At 41.2% G+C, this 26,602-nt stretch overlaps 1 protein-coding gene across 11 annotated transcripts in view; it reads right to left on the bottom strand.

Annotated features, from left to right (window-relative positions):
- CDH17 (cadherin 17) overlaps nt 1-26,602 on the bottom strand; it is a 112,809-nt gene that overhangs the window by 31,567 nt on the left and 54,640 nt on the right. For all 11 annotated transcript variants that reach the window (XM_082722874.1, XM_082722878.1, XM_082722869.1 and 8 more), the window contains 9 exons: nt 22,892-22,962; nt 17,866-17,964; nt 11,276-11,410; nt 10,218-10,356; nt 8,174-8,332; nt 7,867-8,066; nt 5,338-5,469; nt 4,887-5,037; nt 563-778 (listed from right to left, as the gene is read on the bottom strand). In XM_082722874.1, coding sequence (XP_082579000.1) covers nt 563-778; nt 4,887-5,037; nt 5,338-5,469; nt 7,867-8,066; nt 8,174-8,332; nt 10,218-10,356; nt 11,276-11,410; nt 17,866-17,964; nt 22,892-22,962 — 1,302 coding nt within the window. The remainder of the gene's footprint in view (nt 1-562; nt 779-4,886; nt 5,038-5,337; nt 5,470-7,866; nt 8,067-8,173; nt 8,333-10,217; nt 10,357-11,275; nt 11,411-17,865; nt 17,965-22,891; nt 22,963-26,602) is intronic.

Raw genomic sequence — 26,602 nt, 5'->3', positions numbered from 1 at the left:
TGTACTCTAAAATCCAGCAGCATATTTGCAAGGAGGCCTTCTTCCCATGGCTTGCCCCCAGCCAGTGTCTGAGCAAGGTAGGCAGGCCAAGACAGGCATGTTCTAGGAGATCAGAGATTCCTTCGATGGACAACTTTGGACTTCCCAGTGACCTTGGCCAATTTTTTTTTAACTCTTAGTGGTCTGTTGTTCTCCCACCAGCCTTCCTTCACTGAGGCTTAGGCTTATACCATGGTCTGATGGTTCCCCCAGTCCTCTCCAGACACCACCCCCCATTTTTTTTCTCATGGGTCTTTCCCCTAATAAAATCCTTATACATTTAATCCCCTCTTGGCATCTGCTTCTCCAAGGACTGGAACCAACACAATAATGTTGCCTGAGCTATAAGTCTGACCTCTACCATGTTGGACCCAGTGCCTCTGCACTCCATGTGTGTCTTACAAAGGAAGCAAGAGCTCTCAGATGGCATCCTGTAATACAGCCCAGCACCAGGGCAGCCTAACAAAGCACAACTAGAAGGACAACAAGGATCTCCACTTTTGACAGCAAATGTGACACTAACCTTTGTCAGCCACTTCTACCGTCAGATTGTACTGTGGAGTGTCTTGCTTCTTCAAGGACTGTGCAGCTAACTGGAACACTCCTGAGTAGGTTTGGACCAGGAAGAGTCCTTCCTTGGGAAATTTGGGGATTTGATCCACAATTCTATATCCTAAAATACTATTGACAGTGTTTTCTTCATCCTCGTCGTGGGCAATAAAAGTCCCAATATTGCTCCCTGTGGAGAAAGAATAGAAGGAATCCATCCATTATAGATTCTATGTAATCCACTGTATTCAAAAGGGTTTCACTGGATAAGCATGTCCCTAGAAAGCGCTGAATCACTCAAGTTCTTACATTTATTTGGTTCTTCTCTTTCCATAATGTAGTGTGTTGAGCAGTATATTATTAGTCTGATAGGACCAGCATAACAAAGTACTATAGATTGAGTAGATTTCACAACATAAATAAATTTTCTCACAGTTTTTGAAGGCTAAAGGTCTAAGATCAAGAGGTCGGCTTGTAGATGGCTGTCTTCCTGTGTCTTCACATGATCATTCCTCTATATGTGTCTGGTCCAGATTTTCTCTTCTTAGAGGGACACTAGTCATATTGGATTAAAGCCTTTACTAGTAACAGTATTTTAAATTACCACCTCTTTAAAGACCCTAACTCTCAATAATAGTCCCCCTTTGAGGTACTGAGGGTGAGGATTTCACCATATGCATTTTAGGGGGGACACAATTCAGCCCATAACAAATAGCATCTTACAAAAATTCATGTCCACCTGGAACCTCAAATGTGACCTTATTTGGAAATAAAGTCTCTACAGATGTAATTCATTAAGGATCTTGAGATGAAAGCATCCTGGATTTAGGGTAGGCCTAAATCTAGAGAGTGATGTTCTTATTAGAAGAAGAGATGACACAAGACATACATAGAGGAAGTGGCCACATGAAGGAGGAGGCAGAAACCAGAGTTATGCCATAAGCAGCCAAGAAATGCCAGGAGCCACCAGGATCTGGAAGAGGCTGGGAAGAATTCTCTACTAGATTTTAGACTTCCAGCCTCCAGAACTATGAGAGAATACATTTCTGTTGTTTGAAGCCAAGTTTGTGGTGATTTGTTACAGCCATCCTTGGACACTGACAGACAAGACAATTGGTGTTAGATGAGGAAAAGCCAACTGTGGCTTGCTTCTAAGCAGCTGTATGCAACAACTGCAGGGACTGACCCTACCCGGAAGATGACACAGGGCAAAGAACAAGCATACATCCCCCGCCTGCTGTGGTCTATGGCCCTATGTGTTTTATCCCTGTGAGTGTTTCGGTCTAGGGAGTTCCAGAAGGCAGAGGATGTGACTCACAGCTCCTTCCAGGTCTGGGTGAGTTGTAATAGGTTCTGGATCATCTTGCTCTGTGAAATGACAATTGTGGTTTTCCAAAAGGGAGCAAAAATCCCATCGTGGGGCTAAAACGTGAATATATCCCAGTTGTGGATTTAGGTTTCATCCCTTCCCCAGTCAATTTGCATCATTCACTACCTTACATGGAAATTTGGAGGCATTGTCTTTTTTTTTTTTTTTTTTTTGAGGGTGGAGGTAAGAAAGTGCCTGTGTTATGTCTGTAATGGAGCTGGACCCATATAGAGGTGTCCTGTGGGCTGGGGAGGGAGCATAATAGTCAACAGGACACAGGTGAATATTTATCTAACAGAGTAGCAGCTGCTCTTGCTGAATCCACTACAACCACGTCACCTTTGTGGCATGCACCTGCCCTTAAGTGTCTGTGTTGGGATCAAAGAGTATCTTACTAAATTCTGTGATCCTTTGGAGTCAGAGCAGCCCTGCTATGGACCTTTCCTCTCAGCAAGTGAGTTTGACACAGAGGAAACCGTTCTTCTCCCACCCCGCAGGAAAATTTCCGTTGTCAGAGGCACCATGAAGACTGTTGACATCAGTGACCAGGGAAACTCCAGGGGAGGCTGCCTCCCATGGGAGCAGAGAACTTTTTTGGATGGGCCAGAAGTAAAAGGAGGGCCAGGTCTCTGAGGGACAAAGGCCGGGAATGAATGGCAACCCAAACTGACTCAGAGGTATTTACAGCATCCCTTGGGGCACTCAGAAATACTTTCAGGAGGTGGGGTTTTTATGAGAAGCTAAATTTTCTGTATGAACACATAGGATTTGGTAACAAGTGGAATTTCAGAATTAGTATCAGCACTGCTAAAACTTGGGAACACAAGTCCCACAGGTTCTGGCTAATAAAAGATACCAAAGAGGAGAATGTCAACACACTCGGGAATAACTTAGTATTTTATTGAGCTACACAGTAAGCCCCCAAAGGACAGGGACATGGTTTTGTACTTCTTTTAGGCTAAATATAAAGAATAAATTCAATCTCTGTTGATTTATGAGAATTCCTGGTCCATTAAGCCTACAATTCGACACTTGGTGAGATAATGTCACAAAATAAATTCTCACCTTTAGAGAGGCAAATAGCTCTCTGGGACCCTAAACAATTTATTCTACCACAATGACTTCCTCACCAGTCTCAGAAAACTAGTACTATCCTCTCTTCTAAAATGGTTCCCAGTGACCCCCCACAAATTGATTTCTTGGTGTAACCCTCTCTGTCTGAGTGTGGGCTGGGCTTAGTGACTTACTTCTAATCAATGGAATATGGTAAAAGTGATGGATGCCTCTTCAGAGATTAGGTTATAAAAATACTGCCTTTTACCTTGCTCACCATTTTTCAAGATCTCTCTGCCAGCCCCCTACTCCCACCAAGCTCTCCCTCTGAATCAAAGGTATGCAACTGAGCTGCCCTCTGATTCCTGACTCCCAGATGCTGTCATATAATAAATGTTTTTTGAAGCTACAACATTTGGTTTGCTATGCAATAATAGATAACAAATATACCAAATGTTAGGCCCTGTACACAGAGGGTTGAGGGATCATCTGGAAAGTTCTTCAATTCTGCCTTCATTCAGCATCATAGACCAGAAATTTGGGAGGTTTTCAAAAAGGGTGATGCCACAAGTATTTCTTGGCTATTGTCACTCACTCCATTGTTACACAACATAACTGTCAGAAGATTCTTCCTTGTAATTAACTAAAATCCTTCAAGCTGTCATGTAACCTTTCCTGTTGCTGTGAGCATTAGAATAAATGAAAAAGACAGGCCCTAAGCAGAACACATTGACAACAGGTCACCTCTATAGGACTCCTGACAGCAAGAAAGCAAAACAAAATAAAACATGCACGTGGAGGGGCACCTGGGTGGCTCAGTGGGTCAAGCCTCTTCCTTCAGCTCATGTCATGATCCCAGGGTCCTGGGATTGAGCCCCGCATCAGGCTCTCCACTCAGCAGGGAGCCTACCTCCATGTCTCTCTCTGCCTGCCTCTCTGTCTACTTATGATCTCTGTCTGTCAAATAAATAAATAAAATCTTTAAAAACAAACAAACAAAAAAATGCACATTGAGCAAACAAGCCACAGGAGCAGGTGCAATCAGAACGGCATCTACTGTGTCAAAAATGTATAGTAAGAAGAGTAGAATGATCAAAAGAAAATGATGAGAATGTCCACAAGGCATGGGAGGAAGGATCTACTCAGAAGGACAGCAGAGCCCGAGGAGTGGCTCTCATAGTAGCTACCATGTGACACCCAACAAAGCAGGTCAAAAAGACTTGCAAGGACAAAAAGAGGTAGGACTCGAACTTCGTCAACTACCTTCCTGAGCTATTATTTGATTCCTAGAGAAGGAAGATCAAGGGTCAAAAGTCAACTTGCATTTTTGGTGCTTGCTTACTGCAGAGTATCTGACATTGGATATCAATACTTATCTGAATTATTTAGCAAATTTGATGAGATTTTATCTGTTCCTGAGATTGTTAGAAGGCAAATAAGAATCTACGGGGAAACGTTGCAAGTATATGTATACAAGATATGTATACAAGATATATGTATATATATGTATACAAGATACTGGCATAAGTGGTTATGGTGCCAGTGGTAGTGGTAAGGGTGTAGAAGTAATAGTAGTACTAGTACTAGTAACAATAATAGTAGTGGGAGTAATGATGGACACAGTGGTGGTAGTAGTTTCAAAAGCTCCAATTTAAGAAAACTTCCCAGATATATTTTTTAGCCGAAATACTGTACCTGTGTGATTCCAAGAGTGCATTCAAATCTCTCTGCTGTGCCAGATATGCACAGATGATCCCCGATCACACTTACCTCCCTATCTTTTACCTGGTAGAGACAAGAAGGGGATTGAAGAGGTAACATATAGAGGACAGTCCATATGCTTTGTCCATGGCTTTGAGCAGCAGCCATTTCTTACCTATAATTTCATTCTCCTGGACCTCAAATACGGTCACTGCAGATGGACATGTAGGTGGGTTATCATTAATGTCCTTAACTTTCACACGAATTTCCAGCGGTACCGAAAGCAATTTTCCACCCTCATCCATTGCTGTAGCGTAAAAAACATACTACAACAGAAAGATCAGTGTTAAGACAGGACTCCTCCATCATCCTCGTTAAAAGGCAGAGAAAACAGTTATTTAATCTACCCCTTTATTTTCAATTTACTTCGAACTGGGAAACAAGATAAAATGGGTCAGGTCTGCGGGGTGCTCTCTTATCTTTGAGAGCAATCATGTGCTGGGGTTCAGAACACAGTTTGGGATTTTTGTTGTCATTTTTAAGTAAAATCAATTCTTCCCTGAGATGTCTATGGGCACAGGAGTCTTGGCTTTGTTGGCCGTGAAACTCTTCCCAGACTTACTCACCGAATCCTTTTCTTCTCGGTCCAAGGGCTGAGTCACATAAATGCCTCCTTCCTCGTCAATTGAAAATGGGAGTTTGGGCCCCTTCTCCTTGCCAGTTAGGGAGTATCGTGCACCTGGCTCATTCCACTGCACCTATAAGGCCCAGAGTGAGTGGTCAGGAGAGACATATCAGGACCAAGAGAACTGGAAAGGAAGAAACACTTCTCTGGTTCTCAATTCAAAATTTCCAAAAATCTTATTTGTATGTCTGTGGTTTTCTATAACTACTTCATATTCAACTAAAATAAGCCTCTTCTTCTTCTTCTTTTACCAAGTTATAGTACTCAAAAAAATCATACAGGAGTATTTTTCTTCTCTAAAGAAATTCCTTGTGAACCCTCTAATGGGGCTGTGGGTTGTTGTTTTGGAAGTCTGACTGTGGAGCCTTCCTATCCATGAAACAAAATGTAATTTGCAGCTGCTACTCTCTGAGAACAAAGTCGAGATGTACGACAAGCTCCTGAAACTCCCCAGTGAGGATGTTCAGAACAACAGGAGACACTCTAACCTTGTCTCCATGCCATGATTTAAGCAAGACAAATTGTACCTAAGGAAAGTGCATCCCTCCCCTGAATATTTAGTCTTAAAGACTTCAGAGATAAGAATAATTGCCAACCCCTAGTGTTGTTTGTAAACAACTTGGCAAAAAAATAAGTAAACTCAATAGTAAGATCAGTCCACTTGCTAGAGACAGTAGCACAGCCTCTATGATACTCTAATACTAATAACAACACCTATTGGGGGCTTGCCACAAGCCAGATACAATTCTAAACACCTTTAACTATTATCTCATTAAATTCTCAAAGACCCGGTGAAGTAGAGTGATATACCCATTTTATGACTGAGGAACCTAGGCCACAATGTTTCAGTGACTCGCCCAAGCACTACAACTATCTGAATGAACTATTCTCTTAGACCAGCTCAGGAAGGACATCGAGGAGCCACCCTGGTCCCTTGTTAGTTATTTAAGCACCACCTTCTGTCCAAGCCAAAGACTGTGTTCTTGCTTCTAAGGGAGTTCCCTTGTATCCTAAAAATTCAGTCAGACTTCTTTTCTCTTGAGCTGTCCCCCTCCATTCTTCTTCTCAGGATTCAAGACACCCAAAGCACTTTCCCCCAGGCTTAAGTATCAAGTGTAACACCTTAGTATTTCTCTACTTCAAGAGCCTTGAGAGCAAATAAGTATGTTTGTTCTTTTTAGCATTTATTAGTCCTTCTGGTCATAACCTAAATAATAAATAAGACTTTAGTAAAGGCTTAAGTCTGAAATTCTCATGACACATTTTCTTAGCTGGTAAAGCAGAATACCTCTTGCTTTCATTCTTCCCCCCGACCCATGCCATTAAGGTGAAGTTGATGAATTCAACATTTCAATAATTAAAAATCCTTTTAAGATAGACAATAGATATGATGGGATGGGCCATTCCAGTGCCACCTTAACAACATCACCCATTCAGAAAAACGTTAGGGGAACTACAAACTGAGACTCCTAACATTGATACATTTTATCTACTTTCACAGATATTATCTCTGAGTTAATCTCCACATCAACCAGGGAGGTGCTGTTATCCCTATTTTATTGATGAGAAGTTGGGTCTTAGAAGAGTTAAATAGCTTATTTATGATCAATCATTAAAATAATGGAGCAGGCACATGGTTTTGGTCATCTGCTTCTAAATCAGTGCTCTTTCACTAACCCACAGTTTTCATGTCAAGGAGCTTCCTGATCTTCCAGAAGAGATAAGATCTGGGTGAAGCCAAGAATGGATTTCCAGGATCGAAGGTAGGAGGGCACCCCCGGTAAGAGCTCCCACCATGGAGGTGGGAAGAGGGAGACATGTGAATGAAAAGAAGGGACACATAAGAGGTGGAGTTGTGGGAGGATGGTACCAAGAGTACAGGTTGCCTACTTGACTCCTGCTCTTAGCCAGTCATATGTCTGTCCTTCAGTCTATGATCTGATGTGTCTACTGGATAAAGTTTTCTCACAAGAATAAGACACAACCTTTCAAAAATATTTACAAACTCCTATTCAAATCATATATATGTACATATATACATATATGTACAATATATGTACAATATGTATACATATGTACATACCTTGTACACCATATACAACCCACTCCAGTGCAGCCATATCCTACACTACTGACTATACTATATTACTAACAGTAAACAAATATTAGTGGTATTTACTTGGAAGGGGAAGGGGAGTGAAGTTCTCTTTTAAAGTTTGTACATGCGGACACGAGTGTGCACATGTGTGTGTATGTATCTGAACCCAGGCTGGTAAAGACCAGAGTTTACCCATGATAATAAACTAATAAACTCCAGAGTCTTGGGGCCAGAGACTTTGTCTACTTCGTTTGTTTTATAATTATACTATGTAAATGTACCAAATAAATATATCACTGAAGATCATGAGAGTGGACCTCCACAAAGTAAGGCCATTTATCTAGTGAGCTCAAAGCACTCCTTGGGCACTACCTGAGTGATTTTGATGGGGTGAGGATCAGTTGAGTTTTCTACAATCTCCACAGGTTCTGGTGCTTTCCAAATATTCTCATTCACTATTATATCCACGGATGTGCTGTCACTGAAAGAATTCTCATTCTGGCCTCCCATGTCCTTCACTGAGACCACCAAACTGTAGGAAGGATTCTTCGATGGATCCAATTCCCGGGATCCTATGGGAAGTAGGAAAGAATAAAAAAGGAAACATCTCCAAAGGTAACACAGACCTGGGTTCCTTTTTCTGACTCAGACAGTCCCATGAGGGCATCACTCAACTTACCATCTACGGTAAGTGAAATTCCTCCCGTTTTGTTGTTTATCTGAAAGTACATGATGTTGTTGATCATGGGAAGCTGGATGACAATTTCATAAAGAAGCTGACCATTGGGAGTGGCTGGATCATCAGGGTCTGTAGCATTGACATACATGAAGGGTTTTCCTGTTAAACAAAATATCCCCAGAGTGGGAAAAAGATGTTAATTGAAATCCAGACCAACCATAGACACTTTTATCTTCTAAGAGGCAGAGATGGAATGGGGGAATTTATACTAGTGGGGAGATAAATCTTTATTCAACTTCCTTCCATTAAGATGGGGCTTCTCGAAGTATGGTCCAGGGACTTGTAGGCGTCTTTGAGATTATTTTTAGCTTTGATGGAGTCAAAATTCATGCATGTGTAAAAGATCCACTGCAGCACAATATAATTCAATGAATTTTAACATAAAGGAGTTATCCAAAAAAGGCATTGATATAGTTTCAGATTTCACATTGTCACCAGCTTTTAAGAACTTCTTAAGTTCTGGTATAGTATCAAAGAATATCCACAGTTATGTGAAAATGCTATTACGATACTCCTCCCTTTTCCAACTGCCTATCTATGTGAGGCCAGTTTTGCCTCATATGCTTCAACCCAAACAGCAATATGACAACAGAATGGATGAAGAAAAAGATACAAGAATCCAATTGTTCTTAGCTAATTACTCTAGTCATTAAAGAGATGTGCAAAGATTAAACCAAAGCCATTCTTAATCATTCTTTTTGTCTTTGAAAATATTTATTTTTCACTAAAATGTGCTTATTATTACTTACACAAATTAAATTTTTTTAATTCTAATGAGGTATTGGTAGACATAATCAGTGATGTGCTAGAGTCAGCTCATGACAGCCAAAGGCTGAATTTCCAGAAATTTTTGTGAGCCAATTATTAACACCATTGGTAGCTAAATAAGCCATGGTGGCAATATTTATACCACAGAAATTGGACAATCCTACAGATCAGGGCTTTTCTCCCCAGAGAGACAGCTATTAAACATTTACCAGCATATCACTGGATAGAACCCATATATTTTTTTAAAGTTCTTTGAAGTTATTAATAATTTTTAAAAGAACACAGGAGCCCTGAGACCAAAAGTTTTGGAACCACTGATCTAGAAGAGCCTATTAGTAAAGAGAGAAAGGGTAAGACTTGAAAGATTCTTACTTAGCAGAATTCATAAGTGAGTCTGTGGTTGTAAGTTCAGGAACAAAGATGCTCTACATAATAAAGTAGAAGGAATTATCTTCCTGAGTTACTGGAAGTGGGCATTGAAGAGTGAGAGAGAGAAGATTAAGTAACATAGAAGGAAATTTGACAGTGAGTTGGTAGAAATGGCCAAGAGCATTTCTGAGAACTCCAAAGTCTGATATTCACATTTATTTTCTTCATATTCGTATTATAACATAATGCTCCTTCATCTCCCCAAATCTTCAATAGAGTCACACACGTATGGTTTTTATGGAAAAGGGTAGAAGCAAAGTGAAGGGATGAGCTGTAAGTAGGAGTTGTAAGTAAGAGAAGAAAAGGAACTGGGAGCCCAAAGTGACCAGGAGCATGAAGATTTCTGAGAGAATTTTGGAGAGTGAGCTCACCTTTTCAGAGTATTCTTGAGTGTCCTAGAGCTCTAAGGTATTCTAAAGCTCATTCTAGAATCATAGTTCTTAACTGGGGTGATTTCTCCCCCCAGGTGACATTTGGCAATGTCTGAAGGCATTTTTGTTGTTGCATCTAGTAAGTAGATGTCAGGGAATTTGTTAAAAACCCTACAATGCACAGAACAGCCCCTGACAAAAAGAGACTTACCGGTCCCAAGATGTCAATAGGGCCAAAGCTGAGAAACCATGTCTTAGAGCAATGAGGATAATAACTCCTAGGGGACTGCCATGAAATTTAAGTATGACAGGAAGTGCTAAATGAGTGATGCTGCAGCTTTTAGCCACACAGATCTGCTCTTCTGCCTGAAATCCTTCCACCTTTCCATACATAGCTCCAGACTCCTGTCTTTTACCTGGACGAGAATTCTGTCTGACTGAGCCTTCATACTTTTGCTGGAGAAACATGGGTCGATTGTCATTGATGTCCTTCACTTCTATGGTGATGGGAACTGGGCCCTCCACTGTAGCTCCTTGAGCATCCAGGGTTGAGACCTGGTGTAGAAAGGAAAAGAAAACCACCTATATAAGTCTGAACTTCCTATCACACACCAAAAAGCCAGTTGAAGAAAATTAGAGCCAAAGATCCAATAACCTGGTGACCGTAGGGGAGAAAGACATCCATAAAAGCCCCATTTGGGAGTTACTAAAACAGGGACCCAATCAGTTAAACTCTGCTAATCATGGCTGTGTTTTTCCAGCAGTATGGTATGCTAGACACTGGACATGCTTCTTTTCTAAATAGTGAAGTAAGAACATTTTGACTATGGAAGGCTATGGAAGTGCCATGTCCATTTTAGTGGTCAACCTGCAAAGCCAATAGAAGTTACCAGATGGAAAGTTTTGTTTGCTCCTTTTTTTCTATGATTAGCTCCCTACCATTCCTGTGTATTCAGATGCCTACCATGAAAAACTAAGGAGGACAAAGAGGGAGAAGTTCTCTTTAGTTAGAGTCTCTGAATGTTGGATATTTCTGCTTCTTGCAAGACCCCCAGGACCTCCATCCCCATACTGATGCTGCTTTCTCTGTCTAAAGCCCACACAATAGCCACAGGGAGATACCTGACATATCAGAGAAGTGTTGGCTTGGTTTGATCCAAGTGCTTGATCATGGCCATACTTGAACAACCAATGCCATCTGAGGGCTTTGGCGATTCAAATTGGGTTACTCTGATTAAAAACCCTGAAGAAGAGGGTATCTTTGCCATACCCAAAGGGTATCTCTTAATCATTCGTAAAAAAATGGACAAATGAGATTTGCAATGCATGTCATTGATGTCAAGAGAGCTGGATTCTATGAAAGATTCTCAAGGATTCTATGAAAGAGATGAAGGTGCTAGTGATACTTCCAGGACAATGCTAAAGGGTGCCCAGAGAGGTTGGAGTTAGGTTCCTTGGTCTGTTCTCAATTCACCTGGAGTCTGTGGACAGCTCTTTTTTCTCTATCCAAGGCTTTGTTATGATACAGAAGTCCATCTGATTGTATCTGAAATATGCCATCTGTCTCTCCAGTTAGTTTGAAATTCACAGCAGGAGGTTTGGCCTTAAACTAGGAAAAAGCAAAAATCAGATTAGGTTATAAGGAAAAACAATGTTGTGGAATTTGTAGAATGTCACAAATTTCAGGTAATGTTTTCATTTGTATAATCACTAAGTAGGATCTGAGCTTTTAAAGTGATACATTCTAGGGGTGCCTGGGTGGCTTAGTCATTTACACATCTCCTTCTGCTCAGGTCATGCTCTTGAGCTGGGATCGAGCCCCACATTGGGCTCCCTGCTCAGGTATTTAACCTCTAAAATACATTTCCCTCAAGAAACAATGTATGGTATAATTTAATTCATTAACAAAAGCCAATTGATGCTTTAAGTTGTAGCTGGAGTTAGATGAGATTTTTCTGAGAATATCTGAGAGCTTTAACATTGCTGGTTTCTAAGAAACATGAAAAGAAATAACTTTATTGTTAGGATAAAAAATGTCATCTGAGGGGCGCCTGGATGGCTCAGTGGGTTTTAAACCTCTGCCTTCGGCTCAGGTCATGATCTCAGAGTCCTGGGATGGAGCCCTGCATTGGACTATCTGCTCAGCAGGGAGCCTGCTTCCTCCTCTGTCTCTGCCTGCCTCTCTACCTACTTGTGATCTCTGTCTGTCAAATAAATAAAAATCTTTAAAAAATAAAAATTTAAAAAATGTCATCTGATACTTCTAAATATTTTGACAAAGATTAAGACATTTTAATATTAAGGAAAACAATTTAAAAGTGTCTTTAGATGGGATTGGGAGGGAGACAAACCATAAGTGACTCTTAATCTCACTAAACAAACTGAGGGTTGCTGGGGGGAGGGGGGTTGGGAGAAGGGGGGTGGGTTATGGACACTGGGGAGGGTATGTGCTTTGGTGAGTGCTGTGAAGTGTGTAAACCTGGCGATTCACAGACCTGTACCCCTGGGTATAAAAATATATGTTTATAAAAAATAAAAAAAAAATTTTTTTAAGTGTCTTTAACTTGATAAAATTCTATATGACAATCTCTTAGTTACTTTTTCACAAGGGAGGAAAATGTCAATAATTACTCATGGAATAATAATATGGTGCTTTTAAGACCACAAGAATAAAACATTCACACAAAATAGAGCAGACGTAAAAGTTAGTTCAACCTCATTAATAATTTTAATACATTTTTATAATTGTTATTAATAAATAAAAATCAATAACAACCAATGTTGTAAAAGATATAAAGAACATATTATTAAAGGAAAGTAAATTAACACAAAGTTCCCTTTGGGAATCACTTGAGGTATAGAATGTAACCTTTGATAGCAAACATCACTAAGCAGAATTTATCCTAAAGAAATATTTTTCCGAACTGTAAACTACATGCTTGTAGTATAAGTAGCCTTATTTATAATACTGGAAAGTTGAAAACTCCTGAATGATCAAAAACTAAAGGTGAAAAAATTATTCCAGCACATAAAGTTGATAGAACATTAATTATTAAAATGTTTATTCTATAAATTATGAAGCAGCATAAGAAAAAATGATATTATGGAAAGTAACAAAAGGAGACTGTAATAATAAATCTGAACTATGATTGTAATAGTAACAAAAGCATTCATGTCAGTAGGTAAGATATGGTTAGATGGTTATATGGGTAAGATAATAGTTAGTGTGTTAAGTGGGTAGAACTGGGTGAATACTTTTTTTGTGTTTGCTTGTTGATATTATATTGTTTATATAACAAATAAAAGTGTTACTATTTTGTGTTTTAAGGATATCATGGGAAAGATGTAATGAGGATCTGAAAAAAAAATTTTCCAGGGGCGCCTGGGTGGCTGAGTGAGTTAAGCCTCTGCCTTCAGCTAGGGTCATGATCCCAGGGTCTTGGGATCAAGCCCCACATTGGGCTCTCTGCTCAGCGGGGAGCCTACTTCCTCCTCTCCCTTTCTCTGCCTGCCTCTCTGCCTTCTTTTGATCTCTGTATGTCAAATAAAAAAATTTTTAAATAATAATAAATAAATAAATAAATAAATCCTTTACAGGTGCCTGGGTGGCTCAGTGGGTTAAAGCCTCTGTCTTCAGCTCAGGTCACGATCTCAGGGTCCTGGGATCGAGCCCCACATCAGGCTCTGCTCAGCGGGGAGCCTGCTTCCCTCTCTCTCTCTCTCTACCTGCTTCTCTGCCTGCTTGTGATCTCTGTCAAATAAATAAATAAAATCTTTTAAAAAAAATAAAAAAACTTTTCCTCCATAAAAGCAATGAGAAACTGAAAAATAAATTGTAAATAAATATTAACATTTTCAGAACCTTGGAAATTAACTGAATGCTTGCAAGACTCAAGGAGTATTTATTTAAGAAAATTACGATCAGTAAGAACCAAACATTATGATTACTTTGACTTGCCCTAATTCCATTGTCCTTTCTCAAGATATGCAGAATCCAACAGCTTCACAGCCACAGTACTATGGAGGGGGCAGAAAGGGTTTGGAATTTCCCCAAATCCCCATTCCCAGACAACTGTTATTATCTGACCTATCCAGAGTTCCCTGGAAACACCTACTCAAAGGTCTTATCTTTATCTGACCTCCTAGTTCACTCACTACAAATAGTTTTTCTCTTGGGAAATTTGTCAGAAATAATCATCAGCAATTGTTTAAAATTGCAGTTGCCTGAGGCAGTGATAAAAGTTGACACAAACAAGAAGCTGACCAAAATACTTAAAGAGTTCATCTGGATTGTAAGATAACCCTAGGGGCATTGAAAATCTCCAATATAGGGGTACCTGAGCAGCTTAGTTCGTTAAGCATCCAACTCAGCTCAGGTCATGATCTCAGTGTCCTGAGATTAGACCCCACATCAGGCTCTGAACTCAGAGAGGAGTCTGCTTGAATCTCCCTCTCCCTCTGCCTATCCCCCTGCTTACATTCTCTCTATATATATATATAAAACAAATAAAACTTTAACAATAATTAAAAATGAGAAAAAAAACGAAGATCGAAATAAATGAAATTGGGAATGTAAAAGGAGACATTGCTACCTACCTTATGGAGCTAAAAAGGATTAATGAGAATATAAGTAATTATTTCCCCACAAATGAGACAACCTCAGTGAAATGGATGAATTCTTAGGCAAGCAGAAACTATCAAAACTGAGTAAAAAATAAATAGGAAATCTGAATAAAACTGTAACAAGAGATTGAATTAGTAATCAAAAAAACTTTACACAAAAGAAAGCCCAGTATCAGTTGGCTTTACTGGCAAATTCTACTTAACACATAAAGAAAAATTAATACCAAATCTTCACAAATGTTACCAAAAAGTAAAGGATATGTCCCAATTCACTCTAGGAGGACAGTATCATCCTGATATGCAAATCAGGAGATAACCCAATAAAACTGCAGGCCAATATTTCTTATGAATATAAATGCAAAAATCTTCAACTAGCAAACTGAATCTAGCCACATATAAAAACAATTATATAGCATTACTAAGCACATGAGAAGATATTCAACATCATTAGTCATTAGGGAAATGCAAACCCAAACCGCAAAGACAAAAATAATACTATTTTACCCCCTTGAGGATAGCTGTAATTAAAAAACACAGATAAAGGGGCACCTGGGTGGCTCAGTGGTTTAAAGTCTCTGCCTTCGGCTCAAGTCATGATCCCAGGGTCCTGGGATTGAGCCCCACATCAGGCTCTCTGCTTGGAGGGCAGCCTGCTTCTCACCCCCCTACCCCGCCTGCCTCTCTGTCTACTTGCGATCTCTATCAAATAAATAAAATCTTTTTAAAAAAACCACAGATAAAAAACAAACATTGGCAAGGATGTAGAGAAATTGGAACTTGTAAACAATGGTGACAAGAATGTAAAATAGTTCAGTTGCTTTGAAGAACCGTTTCACGGTTCTTCAAAAAGTTAAGCATTGAGTTAACTGTGATCCAGCAATTCCACTCCTAGGTATATATCCAAGAGAGTTGAAAACATGTCCTCACAAAAAGTTGTATATGATTGTCCATAATAGCATTATTCAGAATAGCCAGAAATGTCCATCAATTGATAAATGGCTATTCAAAATGTGGTATATTTCCATACAATGGAATATTATTCAGCTACAAAAAGGGAATGAAGTATTAAAACCTGCTATGATATAGATGAACTTTGAAAACATGCTAAGGAAAAGAAACCACACAAAAAGTCCACATGTATGATTCTATTTACATTAAATGTCCAGATAAGCAAATCTACAGGTACTGAAAGTAGATTTGTGTTTGCCAGGGGCGAGGAAGAGAGGAAAATGGGGACTGTTACTCTGAGGCTGATGAAAATGTTCTAGAACCAGATAGTGTTAATGGTTGCACATCTTTGTGGTATATTAAAAATCAATGATTTGTGCATTTGAAAAGGTAAACGTTATGATGTATAAGTTAAATCTCATTAGAAAGAGGAAAAAAATGACCTAGCTCAGATTTATATTATGCTATCTTATGATCTGGAAACCCCTAGAATACTGAGCTGGAGTTAGTTGTAAATCCTCAATGAAGGACATCTGTGGCTGTTTCGTTCTTTTGTTTTGTTTTGTTTTTTAAGATCTCTTACTAACCCAAGGACCAGTCTCACAGGGCAATGAGCTGGCTTTGTGTCTCCCAAACTCCAGGCAAGAATACTGGTGCGAAATGAGGGGATCTGTACCACTGCCCCCACCACTGTAAAGAGGAGTTCGAAACACATCTTACCATGGCTGGGTTTGCTGCATCCTCTCCACATACAAAGATGGACAGGGCATGGTGTGTTCTAACCTCAGCTCTGCTGTTAACTTATTTAAGCCTCAGTTTCCCTATCTGTAAAACAAGCAGTTGGTACCAAAAGTCTCCTTGGTCTTTTCTAATGCAGAGATTCTGAGATCTTCGTAAGGAAATCCCCTTCATCTCCTACTCCTCTACTCCGACACACTCACCCATAAATAGGAAACATTCAGCCATGGTAACTGGGCTATCATTTCTGGCCAAAAAGAGATAGACTTTGTAAAGTGGCCAATGGAAAAAGAACCAAGAAGGAAGAAAAGCAGCCCAAGGGATGGGATCCTTAGAGACTGAAATCATGCTATCCAGCCAGGTACTAGGTCTGTGAGGTTCGCAACTGGGGCATTGTGGTCCTGATTCCGTTCCCTAGAACGTGGACCTGTGCTCACAGAACGCCTACTCGATACTCCCCATCCTCAGTACGTGCTTTTCCCTCTGGCAGCACAGAGCAGGTGTCCATGCGGTGCCTCTGTTGAGCTCCTCTTCTCTCCCTTCCTCACCAAGTGAATTCCTCTCAGACTCCAGAGCTCTCGAAGCATTGGCTATTCCCTCAGTGCATGACTTCCCTGAGTGGAGAGGTCAAGGCCTCTGTAATACACTACAGGGCCAGGTGGACAGAGGCACTCTGGGGCCCCCGGCACTAACCTGGTACCAAATGAAAGAAGGGAATGAGGCGGGGTGCCTGGGTGGCTCAGTGGGTTAAGCCGCTGCCTTTGGCTCAGGTCATGATCTCAGGGTCCTGGGATCGAGTCCCACATCGGGCTCTCTGCTCAGCAGGGTGCCTGCTTCCTCCTCTCTCTCTGCCTGCCTCTCTGCCTACTTGTGATCTCTCTCTGTCAAATAAATAAAATCTTTAAAAAATAAAAAAATAAAAATAAAATAAAAAAAAAAGAAGGGAATGAGGCAGGCTTCAGTCTCTCCTCTGTACACAGAACTGCCCAACAAGACAAATACTTGGCCATTAACTGAAGGCATCCCCCTTAAGAGGTAGTCCAGCAACCCTCCATTGCTCCCACAGTACCTGGGGTGGAGGTCATGGGCACACCCCCAAAGGCTCACCAAACCATCTTCAACCATTCCAAGTCCAAGTGGACTTCCCAGCAAACTTCTGGTAAATTCAGGAGTATGTTCTTCTCTCTCCCCATTATATTTCCAGGATTTTTTCAGTGTCCTTGAAAGCTGGGGTATCTTACTCCAATCTACAGGCCACCCCTCAATCTGATGCTTTTCTCAGTTTTCTGACTATAGGAGATAACCACCTCCCAGCATGGTCAACCCATAGGCAAGGGCCCAGGGATGGGTTCAGAGGAGCAAGTAAGGAAAAGCTACCATTACAGGGCTACTCCAAAGAACCTGCTTCTTCCAGTGCTCTAAGCAGCATCCTCATTGGATAGACAGATAGTCAGATGGCCATTCCACTCCCACCCTAGGGGAGAGGCAGAACCTAGAGGCACCAAGCTCCCCACCCCAGGGATAGGAGCACTCCCCCGAGACACAACTGAAGAAGTCTGAATGAGAATGCCATGCACAACCTCTCACAAGACCGAGGTCAGCCATCTCTCTGTTTAACTGAGCTTCTGAAATCATTCTTTATAATGAGATCTGCCATGCCTCTATTTTATTTCCTGCTATACAGTAGATTAAGGAGCAAAGTCCACTGTGAGAGCCTATAAAATCAAGATAACAGTGATCAAGAGGAGCCATTACCTGGAATATGACTTGACTTGCTTCTTGGCCTTCAAAAATAGAGAAGGTCATGGGTTCCAGGGGTCCACTAAACTTCCTCTCTTGGCTATATCCAGTTGTCTGTTTAAAAAAAAAAATAAAGGAAAGATAAAGAGATAATTGGCATACCCGTCCTTATGAATAGACACATGCCTCTTGCTTCCAGGACTGATACAGGAAACACACGATTCTAACCTAGCTCAAAACAATGCAAAATATAGTCAAAACAGGTAGAAAGAGATTTGGGATATTACTGAGCTTCTACGATGTCAAGAGGGCTTGCCACGAGCCTTGTACTGTTTTTCTCATTCGACCGCTCCAGCAATCACCCTGTGGGGAGAATATTAATGCTCCCATGTTACAAGTGAGGCTCATGGAAGTGAGGTTACTTGCCCAAAATAAATTCTATAAGTGGCTGATGGGGCACACACACACACAGGGATCTGACGGAAAAGATGTTTCTATCTTCCCACAATGCCACTCTGCCTTCTACATACCCAACAGCTTTATATCAGCTCCTTCAATCCCCTCTCCTCTACTCCTGTTAGTTTATAAGAACATTTCTGGCAGATTGCCAGTACCCTACAGTTCACAGTCACTTCAAGAACAACTGAATTTATAAGGGAGAGAAATATGTAGATGTGTTAAGCCCAGTGCTTACTCAGCACACTGTTCCATGGTAGATTTTAATCAAATCTGAATCTGAATTTGAACTGTGACTTCAAGAAACACAGTTTTAACATTTGATTAACAATTTATACTCAGATAGGAAGAAAAAAAAAAGAGAGAACAAAACGTTTACTTCAAACAGTAACCCTACGAGGTTTCTAAAGCCCAAAGCCCCTGAACTGCAGACTCTGCAGACCCCCAAATCCAGGCTGGAGTAGCAGTATGTGGTAGCTGGGACAGGGAGAAGAAAAATTGGTATGTGCTATGCCTGATCAGTCCTAAGCAGTTAATCCTACAACAGCCTGGGGACACATTCTTACTGTTAGCTCTGTTTTACAGGCGATGAGACTAAGACGCTGTGAGGTGAAGCAATTTGCCAAGGTAGAGACAGGAAGCAGGATTCGAACCTATGACTCTGCTATGGGTGCTCTCAGCCACCATGCCCCACCACCCACCAAAGAGAGCAAAAAATGGCCAGGACAACCTGGCAGGAATACAGGGGCATCACTCTCACCATTCCCAGCCCAGGAGGATGGGGAACTTACCACAGCAGCCCCTGCCACTCTCCATCTCCTACCACAACTGTCGCTCTACAGTGAAGCTGAACATGACAGGCAGCACACGGGGGGCTCAGCCAGCCATCAACCCACCCACAGAGAACACCCTCTAGAATGAGGGACTCGGCACCCATACCTGATGCTTGTTTCCCCTCCCTTGAAAAGCCAAGAGGTCTCTTTTCCAGACTCCCCTGCAGCTATCAGGACAGCCAAATGACCCAGTTTTGGTTCATGAAACAAAAGGTGACAGCTGCTATGGGGCGGGGGGTGGGGAGGGTTGGTCAAGTTTTTATTTTCCCAATGAAGAAGGACAGATGTGGCTGAATTTGCCACCCCCTTCCCTGTTGCTCTTGCTCAGACAACGGACCTCATGTCTATGGCTGTGGTGGTCCTCATGAAACCATGAGGGGACAAACCAGCTCAAATAGTGGGGGAGCCAAGAGAAAGAAGCTCAAGTCCCTGGTAATATCACAGAAATGCAGAACCCACCTTGGGCTGCCCACTTGAGGCTTCTTGTTATCTGAGGGAAATGAACTCTCCTTACTAGAGCTGCTCCAAAGCTGAACAGGAAGTTCAGCTTACTGAACTTGGTTGCCTATACCAAAAGCATTCCTAACTGACAAAATAATTTTATAGACTTCTAGCTCATAACTCCTTTTAGGGACTATCGTGCTCTGGGGTCTCTTTCTCCCCTGTACTTCTTTTCCACACCTCTGGAGGGCGGAACACAAGAGCTGGGGACAGATGTCCAGGCACTGCCACGGTTGGTACAAGACAAGGATGGCCCTTCCTGTGAGGCCACTAGTTAACAGCAAACTGCCTTCGTCAGCTTTCAGCTCACGTCAGCAAGGGCCAGTCATTCAGCAGTTCACACCAGTCCGCAAGGGCATCCGGACGGAACCCGCATTAGTCAGTCTCTCTCAGTGGCAAGGTTCAAAGTTGAGTTCTTGTAACAGGGCAGCAAATCTCCCTTCTTGTCATTAACGTGGCTATCTGAGCTATAAAGATTTCAAACTGCGCCTGCGTGTGTCATGAGTCATCAAGTCATACTGCCAGAACTGGGAAGGACGGTGTGGGGGGGAGCTTGTGAAAGAAAAAGAGGGTCTGTGCAGGAGTTGGAGGGATAATGCCCACCATCTTGCACAAAGAGATCGAAGGAAGAAGGCAGGGGAACAGAACGGACACTTCTTAATGGTTCCTGTGCAACAGTTATGCGGCTAGACACCCCCCCCCACCCCCGCCACACACACACATATCATTTCTTCCGATTCTGAGTATCTCCAGAGAAGTCCCACAGCAGAGACAAATAATGTGGGATGAAACCAGCTCTGCTAAACCACCAAGCCCCAACCCTGAGCCTCACTGTTACCCTGCCTTCCTGGCTGGCAAAGGACACACGAGGCTGCCAGAGCTGCCTGCCTGGTAGCCGTCCTCATCACACTCTCCAGCAAGACTTCTCTGCAGGGATTAGAAAGTATTTATGCCACCAAACTCTTCTTCCTTCTAGAAAAAGTATAGTCCCAGGCAAAACTCTAAAGTAGGTGGCTTCTCCCGGATTTCTCTGCCTCCCTATTCAGCACCCTTTCCCAAGCCCGGATCACTCACTCGCTTTCTCTTTAAGTGCCCTTGCAATATATTCATGCAGTGTTTCTCACCCCTGTGCAAACCAGTGCTCAGAAAAGAACAGGAGAGACACTGGGAGTATGGGATAAAAGACTGGCAATCATTTTACATCGCAATCTCTGCTGAATAAAGCCTTATGCTGAAGGAAAGCTCCAACTAGACTTCCGGTCTTCATATGAGAGGGCTTGGAAGCAGGGATGAATGGAGGCAGGAGAGAGAAGTGACTCCATCCTAATGCCCCTATGATCCCACCCCACAGCTAGCCCCGCCCCCACTTCCCACCACCAGACACATATGCGCACATGGCTATGTCCGGGGAAAGGCTCTTGCTGCCAGCGGGGCTTTGGACACTATTTCTTTCTCTAGGTAGAAGTCCCACTGCGTTGAGATTAGAGAAAAGGAAAAATCACATCCCATCTTTCATTCAGGAAAAAAAAAAAAACATGCATGTCCCATTCTCAGACAAGATAAGCCCACTAATATCAAATTATTGTGACAGAATCTTCTCCTAGATCTCATTGTTTCCTAATATAAGTCCATAATTATGTATTGAATTTCTACCCTACCCCTGGCATGGTGCTATGTAATGAGGCTACAAAACATGATGAAAAGATAGTCCTCCTCATGGAAGTCAAAGTCCATATGAGTGTAGACACTGACTATTTAAAATGCTGCAGTACAGGGGACTTGGGTGACTCAGTCAGTTAAGTGTTTGACTTTTGATCTCCACTCAGATCTTGATTTCAAAGTCATGAGTTCAAGTCCCCATTGGGCTCCATGCTGGGTGTGAAGTCTACTTTAAAAAAAAAATAAAGGTAAAATGCTATAGTAATAATAGTAACAGTCAATAATAATAATAGTCAATATTTTTCCAGTGCTTAGACTGTGCCTGCTACTGATCCAAGGGCTTTATAAATGCATTGTCTCATTTAATTGCCACAACAACCAATAAGGCAAGTACTCTTATTAGATTCATTTCACAGGGCAGAAAACTGAGGTTCAGAGCTTAAGTTACTCACCCAAGCTCCTATCATGGGAAGTGGCAGTGCCTGTTTTGTACCCAGGACTGACTTCTCTACTACGCTGTGATAATACAGACAGGTAAGGACATTTGAGGGATGAGAAGGGAGAGAAGTCAAGAGGGGATGTTTGACCTAGTTCTTATACAGTCCTAGTGACAAGCTTTGAGCCCCAGGTCTGTGCAGAGGCATTTTGTTCATAAAATGTGAACTGTAGCTCCCTGCCCCACCCCCAGGAGGAAGGCTCTGCTAGGTTTATGAGATTGGCTCTATTTCATTCTATAAATATTCTAAACAGCGAGGGCTCTAGAGGGCTCTCAGGAACTCAGAATTCAATGTTATTTTGGGGTCCCAGAAGAAAGGAGCCATGATTTGAGATGTGAGGATCTAGTAACTTCCTTCTAAGAGAACCAAATCCTTCCCCATAAGCTTGCTTCATAACACAATGGATTGTTGGGCAAGTATATGATCTTTGTGAGCCTCATGAATAAAACAAAGTTGGCACCTCACTATCTACCCAAGATTGAGGGCTGGGTCTCTCCAGGTTCCATCCAGCTCTAACCTGTAGAAGCCTGTCATTGAGAGAGTTGGCTCCACAAACGGCTAAAGACAACTCTGACCAGAAAACTCCAAACCATATATGGGAAGAAAAGCACAGAGCAGAACAGGGTTGGAAATAGAGAAAATGCTTTTCTTAATATTTCAGTGGTACTTTTTCATGGTCAAAGTAAAAAAAAAAAAAAAAGCCAAGATTAAGGGAAATAAACTAATATACACATGCATACACAGACTATATATACAAATACACTTTTACAAATACTAATTTATGCTTCAGTATACTTTTCTTTCTAGTTCTCTCAGCTGTACATGAAGGTCTAAGTATGATTTAGATTTGTTTTAAACCTGGCCCATTAAATGGTACTGGCTTTTAAGAGCTGAGAAAAAGTACCTCCCTGGTTGAAGGATAGACATATGACTTGTAGCCATTTCACTGTAAATACCACATTAGGACAAACTACGGGTCCTTTGTATACAATTTAATTTTGACAGACTTTTTTAAGTCATAATAATTATTGTTTCCCTGATATGAGATAGAAAACATCAGAAAATACTCTAGTAACTAAATAACGAACATCTTACCAAATAAAGCATAAGGAGACACAAGCAATTCAGTTGGGCTTGCATCATTGTGGTTTTCTGTACTGAAACTCCTGTGAATAAACCAGAGATTAAAAGCAATTAGTTACCAGTCTGTTAAAATCACATCTTTCCAGCCAGAAAGGATCACTGGACAATATCCAGTTATAAGACAGCTTCTTATTTTTAGGGAATAACCCAGTCTTCCAGAAGCTTCACGATACCTCATGCACAGGAACCCACAAGTCTCAAAGGAAGCTCATGGTAATTCCATTTCTTTAACTGCTTCACTTTATTATAATCTTCTCCATTTACAGGTCTTAAATGATAGAAAAGAAGTAAAGTCTTTACTTTTATTATACACATGAGAAAGATATGTTTTGGCAAATGCCAGAATAACTAGATACTAACATTTTAGAGGTTCTGATGCAAAGCTGCAAATACATGAGATTCCTCAAGCAGAAAGAACCCAAGAATGTTCAGAGTCCTTCATTCAAAGACCTCACCAGCCAGACTTTGGTCTTCTAAACATTGTTGTTAACTAGGCAATACCCCTAAGGAAAAAGCGTACTTTGTATTACTCCAAAAACAACCAAATAAGAATCCAAATTCTGTCCTTATTCTTTTCTGCTAGGTATTATTTTTTTCTTTCTTGAGGCTTCACAGTTTTTAGAAATTACAACTTTCACCCTGAGATACCTCATGACTAACTGATTTTAAGCTCTGACATAAATTTTCTACATGGCCTATAAAGCAAGGTTGTTGCCTGTCATGATACTGGACTGCCAAAACAATACCAAAAATTGACAAAATGAGAAATGCACTCATTTCACTAAAATTCCAATCACTTCATTATCTCTAGGGATTAAGGACAATCCTGTTTCATCTTTTCCTTTCTTTTTTTTTACATTTTTCTACATTGAAGTTTTTATTATGTTTTATTAGTCACTATACATCATTAGCTTTTGATGTAGTGCTCCAAGATTCATTGTCTGTGTATAACACCCAGTGCCCCATACAAAATATGCCCTCCTTTAACTTATTGATATAATCAGCATGAAAAAGTGGTAAATGGTTACTGAAGTTCAAACCACCCTAAAAATGTAGCCCTTGAAATTTTTTTAATTCTTTGCATTTGGATAGCTTATATTTGTACTTGAAAAAGTTCATCCTGTTTTAGCCGCACAAATGCCACAAATGCCCTGGGAGATAAAGATAGAAATAAAGCATTTATTAAGTATCAGCTATGAGGTAGACATGGGGAGGGGCCTTTGCAAATAGTATATGGTCAGTGGATTCTGAGTCAGAAAGCCTGGACCAGAAACCCAGCTCTGCCTTTCACTAGCTGTGCTGCCATGGTTATACCACTTAATTTCCCCGTGCCTCAGTTTCCTCAAACAGAAAATACATACCAATTGCTCAATAATAAATGTGTCAGTTTCTCACAGAAACAATGAGTTAGGAAATGTTATACTTATTTTATACAGAAGGACATGGAGGTTCAAGGTTAAGTGATTCACCCAGTACATAAGTAGGCAGGAACGGTTGTCTTGCTTCCAGCCAGACCTGTGAGATCCCAAAGACCCAAACCTCTTTGAACTCTTTCTATGCTACTGTACATAGTGTGGGAGCTGCAGAGATATGGATGTAGGCACAGAGAAACAGATATGTAAAATGTATATATTGTTTCTACCTGCTAACTCCATGAAGCGTCCTTTCCCAAGGTTCTCTAAATATTTTAAGGAAGAGCTAGGGTTAAAATCCTTAAGGACAGTCAGATTCATAAATTCTGTGAATGTTTAGAAATTAGCTTTTGCAACAGAATTAATTTGGTTGTTGTGTTCAAATATCACTTTAGAATTGGCTCATTATCTTCAACACAAACAAGACATTTTTCTACTGCTTTCGACGGCTGATGTGGTAGGGAGACACATGGAAATAAATAACAATGCCAGGCTCTAGCATACTGCAATACGAAATATGTAAATGAAGAAATTATTCAGTCTAACTTGTTTTTGTTTTGTTTTGTTTTGACCTTGCAAAATGCACGTGATTAGCTTCTAAGAGAAGTAGGAATAGAGACACTCATGGCACATTTGGGGCTCATTCTTCTCAAGCTCCTCGGCATTCGAGAGCTTTCAAATACTGGTCCCCAACTTAGTCTTCCAGTCTTCTCTCCCACTCCCTCCCCGCGCTCAGTAACGCAGTCTACCCAGATGGACTCTGCACCTTGAGCCTTCCTGTCTCCCTGCTTTGACACTTGCTGCCTACCCCACCCAGCACAGGGCCAGCTGGAAGGGACGCACCATCAATATTTGCATCAGGAAGTTGGACTGAGCTTGTCCGTCCTCACTTCTATGCGTACTACTTGTCATACCTTACCTCCTGGGTCCAACAACTTGTTCGTTGATTTCAAAAGCATTGAATTATTATAAAAAGCTCCTCTGTGCTAAGCTGTGGGATAACCAAATAAGGCATACAGAGTCTGCCTTCAAGGAGTTAGAAACCAAATCCTACTTCCTTCATGAAATCTTTGCTGATTTCCAGCCACCAGGGTCTTCCTCTCGAAGCCCCTCATACCGGCATTTTTATAAAACATTTATTTATGTATCTGTGTTATCACCTGTGCTAGAAAGCAAAATCCTTCAAGGCAGAGGCCTTATTTTAAAAAGTTTTTTGACCCTCTCACAGCTTGTCATGCGATGCCTTGCGTATATTAAGCCCTCAACAGATGTTTGTTGAATTCTAAAACATTTTAATTATCTAAGAGAGATAGCCTATGGATTTACCCAATCTTTAAGAGCTTCCAGAATAAACATAAAATGTTCAAGGAAACTAATTTGAGATTTAAAGATTTATTTTGATGCAAAGTCACAGATTTTTATTGTCGATGAAAAGGGTCGCTTCTCTTTTAAATACGCTGGCAGATTTCTACGCAGTAAACAGGTTAAGAACTGGTTGATACATGTCATCTCTTCTGGAACTGATTTTTCAGTGCTTTTAATCTCCCAAAGACATATACACTGAACGATAGAAAAACACATACAAATAAAACGAATGCCTTATTTTAGTCAGATGCTCAGGCCACCATCTGGGATGTTTTAAGGAATCAGAAAAGTGAACATAGCCATGCACTTCTCCTTTATTTACAGTTAGTCTCATCCCTCACAGAGAGGTTTCCAGGGGGAAATGGTGGTGATTGCTTTTTCCACCTCCATACCTAGGCTTCCTTGATTCATGTGAAGACCATTCTACAGCACAGTACCACTGTTGGGAGCACAGACCCTGGAGTTCGACCAGCCGGCTCCCTCACAGACTTGTATCTGCTCACCCTTAAGCAGGGATGATCAGGGTGCCTCCCTGTGAGATTTATGGGGTTCAACGAGTTCCTGTTTGAAACAGTGTTTGTTAAATAAAAATTCATTCTGCCACCGCCATGTGCTTCGCCAGAACTTTGAACATTGTCCTACGGAATGTCTCCTCCACAGTCCCTGGCTGTCGGTGGCCCTGACAATGAGACAACCCAAGAAGCAGCCTTCACGGCAATGTCCTCATGGCCCAGTGAAGCAGTGAGGCAAAGCCTTCATCTCCAGGCATATGGGCAAACCACACTAATGCGGAGATTATGCCTGAAGGGAATTTTAGCCTCTTAGACAGGCCTTGCCTCTATTTCCTCTTTGCATGGACATCATCCCACTAATGGGTGTCACATCC

This window comes from Mustela nivalis (genome assembly GCF_964662115.1).
Source record: "Mustela nivalis genome assembly, chromosome: 2".
NCBI lineage: Eukaryota > Metazoa > Chordata > Mammalia > Carnivora > Mustelidae > Mustela > Mustela nivalis.
The sequence above is the reverse complement of the archived record's forward strand: the minus strand, read 5'-3'. Positions and strand labels throughout refer to the sequence as shown.